Below are 12,122 nucleotides of genomic sequence, written 5' to 3' on the forward strand. Positions count from 1 at the left end.
GGAAGCCAGAAGAGGCAATTCCTGAAATCACGCCTCCCCCTAAGCCCTGAGGTTGAGCAGCCCATAACTTTTAGAGCCCAAAGAAGCAGGCTCCCAGTATTATCTCCCCTCTCTACCACTCAACATCTGATCTTGCAGACGCAGGAAGCTCCCTCTTTATTTTCCAAATACCCTCCTCCCTTTCTTCTTCTCCTTCCCTGTGGTTGTTTAGCCGTTGACATTTCCTTGGAAGAAGCAGGACACAGACTGAGGTGGGAGTTCCAGTGTTGGAAAAATAACAGTGAAAATGAGAGTTGGAGATAAGTTCTAGGCTTCATCAGCATCTCTTTGCCTTTATCCTTTTCCAAATGCTGCCCGCGCTTCAAGGCCCAAGTTAGGTGCCACCTCTTCCAGGAAGCCTTCCCAACTGCCTTCTGCAGAGCTTCAAATGAATCACCTACAGGGCTCCACTAGAAGAGTTACAGTGCTGTAGAATATCACTCATTGCATGTCTATCTCCCCACTAAACAGCAATCTCCATGCGTTCAGAACTGGTATGTTTTGAGCTTTGTAGCCCCAGAACCTAGCAGTGTCTAGCATATAACAGATGCCCAATAAATACTAGTATATTCATTGAATTAATTACCGGCCATACTTTTTTTTAACCAAGAAAAAATTATTTTGTGTATGGAAAAATTAAATGTGCTGTTAATTTAACATTATCCATTAAAAAATCAGTTTAAAATATGAAAATTTTAGTTTCTCATCCATATCAACAGATAGTACAATGTCTATAATTCTTTATGGCTATGTCAGTCTTGATGAGCATAATGCCTTTATAAAATAAGAATTATGCCCAGGGTTTTTTTTGTTGTAAGAGGGAGGGCCTGAGAGAAATGAGACTACTCCATCTCTGCTGGAGTGGGAAGTCCCTTCGCCCCCCTTTTCATACCATATGTTTGCTATTTAGTCAAATATAGTTTTGTAGATTTCTCTAGTTGTTTCAGGTGATTCCAGCATTCCAAAGAGCACACAGCATAGTGGGAACTCAAGTCAAACATACTGGTGTGAATTTGATTGAAATTGAAGTTATTGGCTTAATTTGGGGGGCTTTCTGCCTTTTCTCACAAGCACTGGAGCCATTTCATTTGCTTTTTCCTTCTAGATCCCATGGAGAATGATCAGAGTACAGAAGTCAAGGGCAGGTGGGCTTGGCACAGAAAAGGCCACATCCTTCTTTAACTGTAACTTGGTCATTCAGTGGGCTGTGGTAACCAGACCTAACTCATGACCTGACGTCACGATTGGCGCCAGTAGGCTTACACAATCATTGCCATTGGTCACCATACCAGACATGGGACCTCACACACTTCCAAGTCCTGTCAGGCAATCTGTGTAGTGTGTGCCCGGAAGCCATGTGCAATCCCTCAGGAACTTCTCAAAGGAATGCTTCCGTAGGGGCTGTTTCTTCTACATACCGAATAAAGGCCCATCTAAAAATAATCAAACCTGACTTAACATTATTGCTGCTCTCTGTGTCATAATCAAACAAGAATGAAAGAAATCTTAATAGGATTGCAAGCAGGTCTTGTGTTCCTTAATCATGTATTAGAGTCTTAGTCAAAACCAGGCTTAACGGTGGCTCAGAAACACTGTCCTTTCTTTTCAGGAAAAGTGAAACTAAAGCTGGACTGAACTATGGCCACTGAACTCGGCTCCCATTCCCACCCAAGTCCTGTCCCAGTCCTCCCCACTCTGCAGAGCCTAGATTGAGCTCTTTCCCCACCTCCAGACTCTAAAGCGCACCCCCTCCTCTGAGTCCTCCCAGCTCGAACACCTCCACCCAGAATGTACCGTCTCAAGGCTGTTTGCTATGGAAGTTAGTATAACTCCCCACCCCCATCCCTTATTTATTTATTTTACATCAAAATTCGACTAGTAGTTTCTTTTTTTAACATCCTTATTGGAGTATAATTGCTTTACAATGGTGTGTTAGTTTCTGCTGTATAACAAAGTGAATCAGCTATACATATACATACATCCCCATATCTCCTCCCTCTTGCATCGCACCGAGCTGGTCTCCCTATGTCATGCGGCTGCTTCCCACTAGCTATCTATTTTACATTTGGTAGTGTATATAAGTCCATGCCACTCTCTCACTTCGTCCCAGCTTACCCTTCCCCCTCCCTGTGTCCTCAAGTCCATTCTCTATGTCTGCATCTTTATTCATGTCCTGCCCCTAGGTTTTTCAGAGCCATTTTTTTTTTTTTTTTTAGATTCCATATATATGTGTTAGCATATGGTATTTGTTTTTCTCTTTCTGACTTACTTCACTCTGTATGACAGACTCTAGGTCCATCCAACAAATAACTTAATTTCGTTTCTTTTTATGGCTGAGTAATATTCCATTGTATATATGTGCAACATCTTATTTATCCATTCATCTGTCAATGGACACTTAGGTTGCTTCCATGTCCTGGCTATTGTAAATAGAGCTGCAATGAACACTGTGGTACATGACTCTTTTGGAATTATGGTTTTCTCAGGGTATATGCCCAGTAGTGGGATTGCTGGGTCGTATGGTAGTTCTGTTTTTAGTTTTTTAAGGAACCTCCATACTGTTCTCCATAGTGGCTGTATCAATTTACATTCCCACCAACAGTGCAAGAGGGTTCCCTTTTCTCCACACCCTCTCCAGCATTTGTTTGTAGATTTTTTGATGATGGCCATTCTGACTGGTGTGAGGTGATACCTCATTGTAGTTTTGATTTGCATTTCTCTAATGATTAGTGATGTTGAGCATCCTTTCATGCGTTTGTTGGCAATCTGTATATCTTCTTTGGAGAAATGTCTATTTAGGTCTTCTGCCCATTTTTGGATTGGGTTGTTTGTTTTTTTGATATTGAGCTGCATGAGCTGCTTGTAAATTTTGGAGAGTAATCCTTTGTCAGTTGCTTCGTTTGCAACTATTTTCTCCCATTCTGAGGGTTGTCTTTTCATCTTGTTTATGTTTTCCTTTGCTGTGTAAAAACTTTTAAGCCCCATCCCTTATTGAGTAAACTCTTCCACTTGAGAATCACCTTCCTTTTTGCTGATAACTCCATACCCAGCACCTACCTCAGAGTCAGGTGAACAACAGCTCCTTTTTAAAAACATGATGACTGGTTGCCATAGGAAAAGCCACATTTTCTGATGGTTAAGCTGGGGGGTTACAAGATGATTCCTCATAAGATTCCTTTCTAGTAAGCAGAGGTCCTTCGGCGAGGTTAAAATATGATTTGCTTTAGAAAAATTAGATGAGCATACACCTGTCATGTAAAGCGAGATGTGCCATGTTCTACTGAGCAACGGTGGTCTGGGACTTGCTCCTGTAACTGTCGCTACCTGACACTGGCCTGAGAAAAGAGTTAGCAAATCTCTGAACTTCAGAGGAGAGTTCCTTCTCTCCCCAACCTCACCCTCTGCCACCCAGATACCGATCTCCACGTCACTTTGGTCACTGTTCTGCCGTAAAGGAAACTCATGGTGTTGTACGATGCCATCTTGTGCTCCAAGAGCAGCCACACAATGAGGACTCTCAGCCTATTCTAATCGCACAGAAGAGAACACTGCTGACGCTGAGGACATCGTTCCTGCTCCCTCACTCATTCACCAAGAGGGCAGGGAAGCAGAGCCTCCGCTCTGGCTCTCCAGGTCCACCACGTACGGGGGTTCACAGGGTCCCTACAACCGGACTGGATCCCTCCTGGGATGTCAGACCTCTTGGCCACGTGTCCAAAGAAAGCAAGCTCGTGTGGATCCCTGCCTAGGAAACCAGCTCAGTGGGTGAAAGAGATGGCACAGCTGCTAGACGCAGGGGAAGAAGGGGGTCTCCCCACAGAGGGGATATAACGTGATGCCAGAGCAAGTTCCCACTGGACTGGGAGTCGCAGAGATGAGACAGTAAGTTCGACTTGGCCAATACCAAGTATCTGTGGGCAAAAGACTTACTTCTCTGAAATCTGACTTTCTCACTGGTGCAAAAAGAAGACTAGAAGAGAGAATTAAAAAAAAAATCTTCCAACCCTCCAATTCTGAAAGTGACAACCTACCGGTTGTGAGGCCCTCTGACAGGTACCATGGAAGATAAAGAGATATAGGGTACATTTCTCATTAATCCAGGATCATGCTCATGTGGAGAAAAGAGGAAAGCTGACCTCGTGACTGACCCTCTATTATCACACTGGATTCTGCGCGTGTACACATACACACACATGCACGGACCCACAAATATCAGGCAATACATACTAGCTGTCCTTGTTTTGGATGTGTGTTAAGTGCTATACTTGTTCAGAAAAGGGATTTCCAGATTTTCAGGAGATATTTCATATTCTCCTGAGAGATTTCAGAGGGTTAGGAAAAATTTCATTAGATCAGTGTTTGGAATGGGTAGTGACAGTGAGGTAAAGCTTGGGATCACATCATTGGGAAATAGTAGATTAAGTAAAGGTAATATATGTATTTTTCCATTGCAGGTCTCCTCAGCAACTTTGACAAGCAAATGTATGTTGAGACACTCTAAGAGAGGTCAAGACTGCAGTGTCCCAAATTATGGGCCACAGAGTCTTTCATTCTTTTTTTTTTTTCTTTTAACATCTTTATTGGAGTATAATTGAGTTACCATGTTGTTAGTTTCTGCCGTATAACAAAGTGAATCAGCTATACGTATACATATATCCCCATATCTCCTCCCTCTTGTGTCTCCCTCCCACTCTCCCTATCCCAGCCCTCTAGGCGGACACAAAGCACCGAGCTGATCTCCCTGTGTGATGCAGCTGCTTCCCACTAGCTATCTATTTTACATTTGGTAGTGTATATATGTCCATGCTACTCTCTCACTTCGTCCCTTTTATTCTGAAAAGTTTCTCAAGTGAGGAAGGTTCAGAGAAATACCCTTTGGGAAATAGTGTACCAAAGAGACTGTAAATTCCCCGAGGTCGGGGACTGGGCCTTGCTCACCACTCTCTCTCCAGCACGTGGCACAACACTGGGCACATGGAAAGGATTCAATAAAATATAATAAAATAAAAATTGGCCAAATGACCAAATGAGTAATTGTTGAATTCCAAGTGGAAAGACTGGCATTCGCAATGACATGGTGGTGAGAGTATGCCAAGGAGCAAGGAATCATCTGTCCAAGGTGGAACCCGTCACTGTCTGGGCTCCAGATGGATACGGGTAAGTGTTTCAGGTGAGGCTGCCTTTGCCTCCTCAAGGAGCCAAGGGCTACAAATCCTTAAGGCATCCTGAAAGACTTTCACTCATTTTATTCCCCAAAATGGGGTAATAAAAGAGCTTCATGAAGAATGTTGGCATTTCTCTTCTTTACTAAGAATAAGTAACAAATGAGTTAAGGATATTCATCGGTCAGACTCCATAATGTACTTACAGATTATTTTCATTTCTTTACTGCCACCTTCTGGTCCCCAGGCACCTACTTGGTAGTTTTAAAATGCTACCTTATATTTGTGGTTCACGATGGCATCCTATTTTTTTTTTTTTTTTTTTTTTGGCATGCCACATCGCTTGCGGGATCTTAGTTCCCAGACCAGACATCGAACCCGGGCCGGCAGTGAAAGCATCGAATCCTAACCACTGGACCGCCAGGGAATTCCCTACGATGGCATTTTAAGCACTTGTTCACATCCTTTACCTCAAATGACATTACACAGGTTAGATGTGGTTCGGGTAGCCTTTACTCTTTTTTCATTTGATCTGAAGGCCATAAAGAACTTAAGGGATTTGCCTAGTGACAGAAAGTTAGGAGCTGAGAAAGGACTAACCATGCCTGTTGTTTTCTCCAAGGAGCAAACACCGGGGTTAGTCATTCGGCTTTGTCCAGCTACATTCGCAAAGACTTCTATCGCCCTCTCATCCCTTCACAAGCACAACCTTGAATGGAAAATCCCTTGCCCTTAAAAAAGAGAATACTGTTCAAATATACCTTGATCTTTTCAAGGGTAAAATCCATTCCACTTTACAAGGTCTTTGAGAAAAGAATGTAGGGGATCTATGATTGATTTTTTTATCTCACAGTCAAGATACCATAGTGTCCTACAGCACAACCCCAAGACGGAGGTCCACCAGCTTCTTCTGAAACATACCTTGGTCTGGAAGCAGCAATAGAGTTGGGTTAGGTACGGGTGTTTCCGCGCCAGAGCCAAAATCCTCTTCTCTGTCATTGTGCAGTCTACATCATCATCCTGAAGGATGACATCCTTCTTCAGGACCTTCACAGCATATACTTCATCTTTGCCTTTGAGCTCCGCCAACATGACCTGTAATCAACCAAAACCACCCCGTAAGTCTATACTTGTAGGGAAGCAAAAGAAACCCAAGTCAACATCAAATGCTTTAAAAACTAACTCCTTTTTTTCTTTAATTTTAAATAGCATAATAGTATTTAAAATGTAAAGACTACCCATCCTAATACAGCTACTACAATTTATTTATTTTTAATCTCTAACAGTGTGCAGGCAAAGAAAAGTTCAATGCACATCTATTAAATAATTACTCATATGTTCATATAATTTGTCATACTTGCAATTAGAGTACAGCAAATAGTTTGTTTTTAACTGAACATTATTTCATAAGCATTTCTCTACATGGTCTCCACCATATCATGGTTGCTGATACTCAATTCAAGTATATCAGTAACAGTTTAACCATTTACCTCATATTAGACACTAGAGTTACATCTAATTATTAAGTATTATATAAATAAACTGCATCAAGCGTTTTTATACATATAATTTTTTCTTTCTTTTATACCACAGTTTTAAGATGGAAAGCCTTAGAAGTGGATTATAGAGTCAAATATTTTGCACATTTCCTAACTGACTTTCAAAGAGGATGTACAATATAATCTGCCACTAGCAATGTAGAAGTGCTTTAGTTTCATGCAAATTTACCAACAGTGGGTGCTTTCACTTAAAAAATATTTTTGCTCATGTCATGGGTGTGAAATGTTACCTCAATGCTGTTTTAACTTGTAATGAAACTAAAAATATTTGTTTTCTAATTATATTTATTTTTTGTGTGAATTATTTGTCAATTTCCTCCGTCTAGTTATCTATTTTCTTACACATCTGTATGAGCTTGGTATATAAAGTTACTACCACTTTACTTTCTGCAAATGTTTTTTCTAAGACTGTTTTATGATTTTCTGTTATCTTTTTCTATTGAACAGGGTCCCCTATCTTATGTAGTCGAATCTGCCCTTGTTTACCTTTATGGTTTCCTCTATACCTTTAAAGCTGGGAATGTGATTCCTTCCCTAGAGAGCAAATTAACAGTTCTATTTTCTTAAAGTTTCCTATCATTTGATATTTTTGCACTCATTTCCCTATAAATGTGACAAGACTTTCTCCCATTAAATAACTCCTAAGTACAGTATTCTAGTAGAGCTAAAGAACAGTAACTCAGAGGCTTCACGAGGGTGTTCAGGATGTTACCCTGAAGACCTTTGTCGCGACATATAATACAAACTCTTTAAAACTGGCTCAAACTTTGGCTGCAATTTCTCTGAAGAAGCAACCTAAATGCTCTGGAGTCATCAGAGTTCCCATCCTGCTTATACCCTATGGAAACCTGGAAACTCTGAGCCTGCTTCTTTCCCCTTGAATCTTGCTTAAAATTAAACCAGGTCCTGCTCACATCCCAGAGTTATGCCTCCTCAGAGGACTGGGGTCTGTTTCTTATTCAACCAGTCTCCAAAGAATTGTGATTGCTTCAGCTTTTGCCATTTAAGCCAATCCCAGTTCCTTTCCTGCCACTGCGATCTCAGGATGAGATGGGGCAGGTGAGATGGGTTAAGAACCGGGTCTCATAGCCTGGGGGTTCCAGAGAGCCGCTCCCTTCGGAGAGAAGTGGAGCAGGTCTGCAGCTCAGCCTGCAAAAGTCCAGGATGTGTGAGGGCATGGGACCCCTGGGAGCTCCCAGAGCCAGGCACCTGGGCCCCAGAGCTCCGGCGCTCTGCTCTGGGAGGTCCTAGAAAGATGACTCCCATCGACCCCCAGGCATGGCTTTGTGAAGAGCAGGAATAATCAGGGGTCTGAACTGAAGTGTTAACCAGCTTCCTAGGCTCTCTGCCCTTCCATCTTCTTTCTAAAATAAACCGGGATTATTTTTCCATCTCACCCCACCTTCAGAATGCTGGCTGATCACTGCAAATGCTTTAGCGGGCACACACTGCACCCACGCCCCACATCGCTGTGTCGGGCTCGGGGTGAGCAGGAGAGGGAGAATGGAACCGAGGGCAGTGGCCCCTCATTCAAGACATGAGACAGTTGTGCTCAATCTCTTGCCAGGTGCAGAGGATAAACAAGACATTTAGTCAGGGGCAGAAAAGTCAGTTGAATAACATTATATTTCCAAAGTAATACATGCTAAGATTTCCTTTGAGCCCCAAGTTCACTGAGGGCAGAGATTCTAGAGTTCATTTCCAAAGTCTTCATGATGAATTAAAACCAGAATTTCAGACGGATCTCTGAAGGGAAGAAAGCTATCGTTACTATTATCGATAATGGCATGCCAAGCACACGTAATGCAATTTAAACCGTTCCAAGTGCTTTCTCCCCCACTCTCTCACGTGATTCCTATCCCCATTTGACAAACGAGAAAAACTAAATCCCAGAGAGGTGGAATGACTACACTGAAGTCCCACAGCTAGTTAGCAGCAGAACCCTGGCTCCTGTCTGCTTGGCCTCAGGCCATTTGCACTCAACAAGGAAGGAAAATATAATCAGACTAGGCTGAAATGTTCATCACTTAATCTTGGATCAGACCAGCAGCCCTGCCCCTGCATGTCACAGACCTTGCCGAAGCTGCCTTTGCCCAACACCTTGATGAAGTTGAACTCATCCAGGCCCAAGCGCTTGGCCTGGCCTTGCCGGACTTCACCATTCTCGCCCGGGCTCGCCAGCTGGCCGTCGGTGGATGCTGCTGCCCTGTGCTCCTCCCCTCGGTTGTCAAATGACAAGGCTTTCCGGATGTTGTTTTCAAGTTCTTTTATTTCTAGGGCCAAGGGTGACAAGATACTGCATTAGTGCATACCTCACGAGCCCTTCCCATTAGGATTTAATACTCAGAATTTACCCCCATGAGCTCTCAACCCTCTTTCTGGTTCTTCATAGCAGCAGACCCAGTGGGGCATCCCTTTACGTGCCTTCATTTGCTCTGCACACTTTCCTTGGCACCTAACGTAGAGCAAGGCCTAGGCATGCAAAGAGGAGGCCGTCCCCGCCAACCAGCTCCTTCAGATCTTCCTTTTACTCTGGGACCAGGCCACCTCTCTGAAAGCCCCCTTCAGCCAGTAGCCTGTTTATTCCATTATTCTAGGTGTAATGCAGGAATCCTGGCCTTCTCTGGAACCTCGCAGAGTCCCAAAGGCAACAGGTACCCTTCAAGTTTCCTTTGAAAATTAGAACAATGACTAATGAAGAACAATTGTTACAGTAATTATTGGTGAGGTGATTATTTCAATAGCTGGGACTAAGAAGCCTTTACCTTCTAAGGGACTTTATTTGGCCTTGTTGCTGGGTTTATTCTAAACACCCATCTTACACAAGGTTATTTAACAAAATGAGCAATGGGCTTATCATTACCAAAAGAACTGCTTCCCAAGAGTGACATGCTGCAAATTTATCTTGGACGGGACAGGGATTCCTCAGTACAATTTCACAACTATGATACAGCCTTGTGCCCCTCCAGAATATGTGACCTGAATTACCTGGGGATGATAAGGCTGGATGATCCTTTGACCTTTTCTATTTGAGGAAGCTTTATTGTTAGCTATATATTCACCAAGACGTACACTCCTCTGTGTAGAAATGGGCATCTTAAGCATAACCCATTTTTAAAAGATGCTCGTGAATAACTGGGATCACAGGAGGGGAACACAAACTACTGACCCTTGGGAATCAGAATCACGCATTAGTGACCACGTGCTGCTTGACATAAAGACAACTTTGGCTTCTTTTCAGAAGGACTGAGGCCCATGAGAGCTCACTCCAGGAACCTGGAGATCTTCCTTAGATCTGGAGTTTGACTCCTCTGAGATGTGTCGGGACAGGGTAGAGGGGAGGGGTGAAGACAGCTTCCGAGTCTACAGATATGCCCACGCCAATTCTGCAGTTTTCTATCTCTTACTCTTAACTAAGTATAACTTTTGGTCTCAGCACAGAGCTTCTCAGCATAACTTCCAAGGCAAGTTAATAAATGGATTTTGGAAGACAGAACTTGGATGCTTGGGGATATTAACACTTGAAGACAATGTCTTTCTATGTGTTCTTACAACAGAGGGAAGAGGAATAGCGCCTTATTTCTGCTCTGCAATAATGCCATGTCTTGCTAAGAGGGTTTTCACGTCCCTTTGTGCTCACAACACTGCTGGGGAATGCCGTACTTGCACTGACTGGGGCCAAAGAGAGGTCTTGAGGGGCACGCTGTCCTGCCAAGGCTGGACAGCACTCTGGGCAGGGACCAGGCCTAGGAACCCGGGCACCTCATCCCTTACTTGGGGTCTCTTTACCAGATGACCCTGTCTCCTTGAAGCTCTCAAAGGAGCTCTCAGCATTTAAAAAGGGAAACATGAAAATACCCACACTGGGCCGGGATAGTACCTGCTTGCTTGGAGGCCCCAGAGTACCATCAGCTTACTAACAGATGGGTCAAACCTCTTTTGAAATGAAGCAGAGTATAAAGATGCAGAAAGTATACCAGAGCAGCATGAAGAGGGACTCAGACCAATTATTTTGTGGCCTCAGGACTGGCACACCCCCTTGCAGCTGTTTTATTTACTCCTAGGTAAGAAGGGCTGGGTCACAGTGATGACCCCCAGGGGGGGTTCGATGGCATGGATTCTGAGAACGGGGTCCCTGTGCCAGGAGGGGCGCAGTCTCACCCTTACCACTGACTTAGTTCCTGACCTTTGGACAAACCTTTTCAACTCTCTGCCTTCCACTTCCCACCCTGTAACCTGGGGACAGTAAGGGAGCATGGACAAGAGAGTTGGCGTGAGCATAAAATTAGGATAAGGAAGACGAAAGAAAAGGGGCTACAGAACATCAAGGCACTACTGTTATGATTCATTAATGATTGTGAATGTTCTGCCGATGCAAAAATCCCTTCCCAGTGAGATCTGGTTGTGGTCACCAGAGGGGAAGGTCTTAAACGTGTAAGTCCCTCCTCAGCCTCGGCATCCTTGGATGCCTGTAGAATTCAGAAACCTTTGATGACTTTCAGCACCTTCTGACAGGGAAGGAAATGTCCTGAGCTGAGCTCTAGAGGGGATTCAGTCCTAGAGCTGGCTTCCTCCCCACTGCTTCTCCCAGACTCTTCGCCAGCTTCACCTTCCTATCCCCACCCATCCCCCGACTCCTGCCCTGTTCTCAGGTTTCGGGTACCATGATGAGAGTCAGGGAGGAAGGAAGTCAGACTCAACTGAGCAGTGCTGACAGGCCTGGGAGCAGACGCTGGGCAGCGGGGTAAGAGAAGGGCTTCTCCCTCTCCTGAACGTGGAAACAGGGAGAGGCAAAAGAAAAGAAAGAACCACAGCACCCCAGCTCTCTCTCTCTCACTCTGCCTGGGGGGGGTGGATTTCAGGCTGGCACAGCCATTTAGTACCTCACCCTCAAGAAAGCCTTGTAGAGGGAAAGCACAGCTAAGGAGTCAGCCGGGAAAGGTCATCTGGAGATGCTCCAGGGCTGCTGGCTGTTTCTGCTCACAAGGCCATTCTTGGATGAAGAGGCCTCGGGCTCCCTCGTCCTTCCAAGGACAGAGCTCAGAGGTAAAGAAGCAAATCTGAGAGTCTCACCTTGGTCACAAGGGGAGGTGGGGGCCGACTTGGATCGATCTTCCTCAGACGGTGAGCTTCCAGAAGCAGGCTGTGGGGACTCAGCACCAGCAATGAGCTAGAGAGAGGGAGAGAACGAGGGGAGAGAGGGATCAGAAGGGAGTGTGGGGAGTTTCCCTGAGGTCAAAAGCATCAAGAAACGATGCCAGGGGCCCTAGGAGTCCCTGGCGCACAGTAGCAGTTGCTGAATTGACAATTTGAAGGCAGAGACTCAAGGTTTCATTTGCCAGTTAAAGCGAAGAACACAAGA

At 44.4% G+C, this 12,122-nt stretch overlaps 1 protein-coding gene across 4 annotated transcripts in view; it reads right to left on the reverse strand.

Moving 5' to 3' along the window:
- Window positions 1-12,122, reverse strand: part of PRKCE (protein kinase C epsilon) — a 603,195-nt gene that overhangs the window by 246,106 nt on the left and 344,967 nt on the right. For all 4 annotated transcript variants that reach the window (XM_082427721.1, XM_082427720.1, XM_082427722.1 and 1 more), the window contains 3 exons: window positions 11,834-11,930; window positions 8,834-9,033; window positions 6,123-6,296 (listed from right to left, as the gene is read on the reverse strand). In XM_082427721.1, coding sequence (XP_082283847.1) covers window positions 6,123-6,296; window positions 8,834-9,033; window positions 11,834-11,930 — 471 coding nt within the window. The remainder of the gene's footprint in view (window positions 1-6,122; window positions 6,297-8,833; window positions 9,034-11,833; window positions 11,931-12,122) is intronic.

Source organism: Balaenoptera physalus (assembly GCF_965194825.1).
Source record: "Balaenoptera physalus genome assembly, chromosome: 15".
NCBI lineage: Eukaryota > Metazoa > Chordata > Mammalia > Artiodactyla > Balaenopteridae > Balaenoptera > Balaenoptera physalus.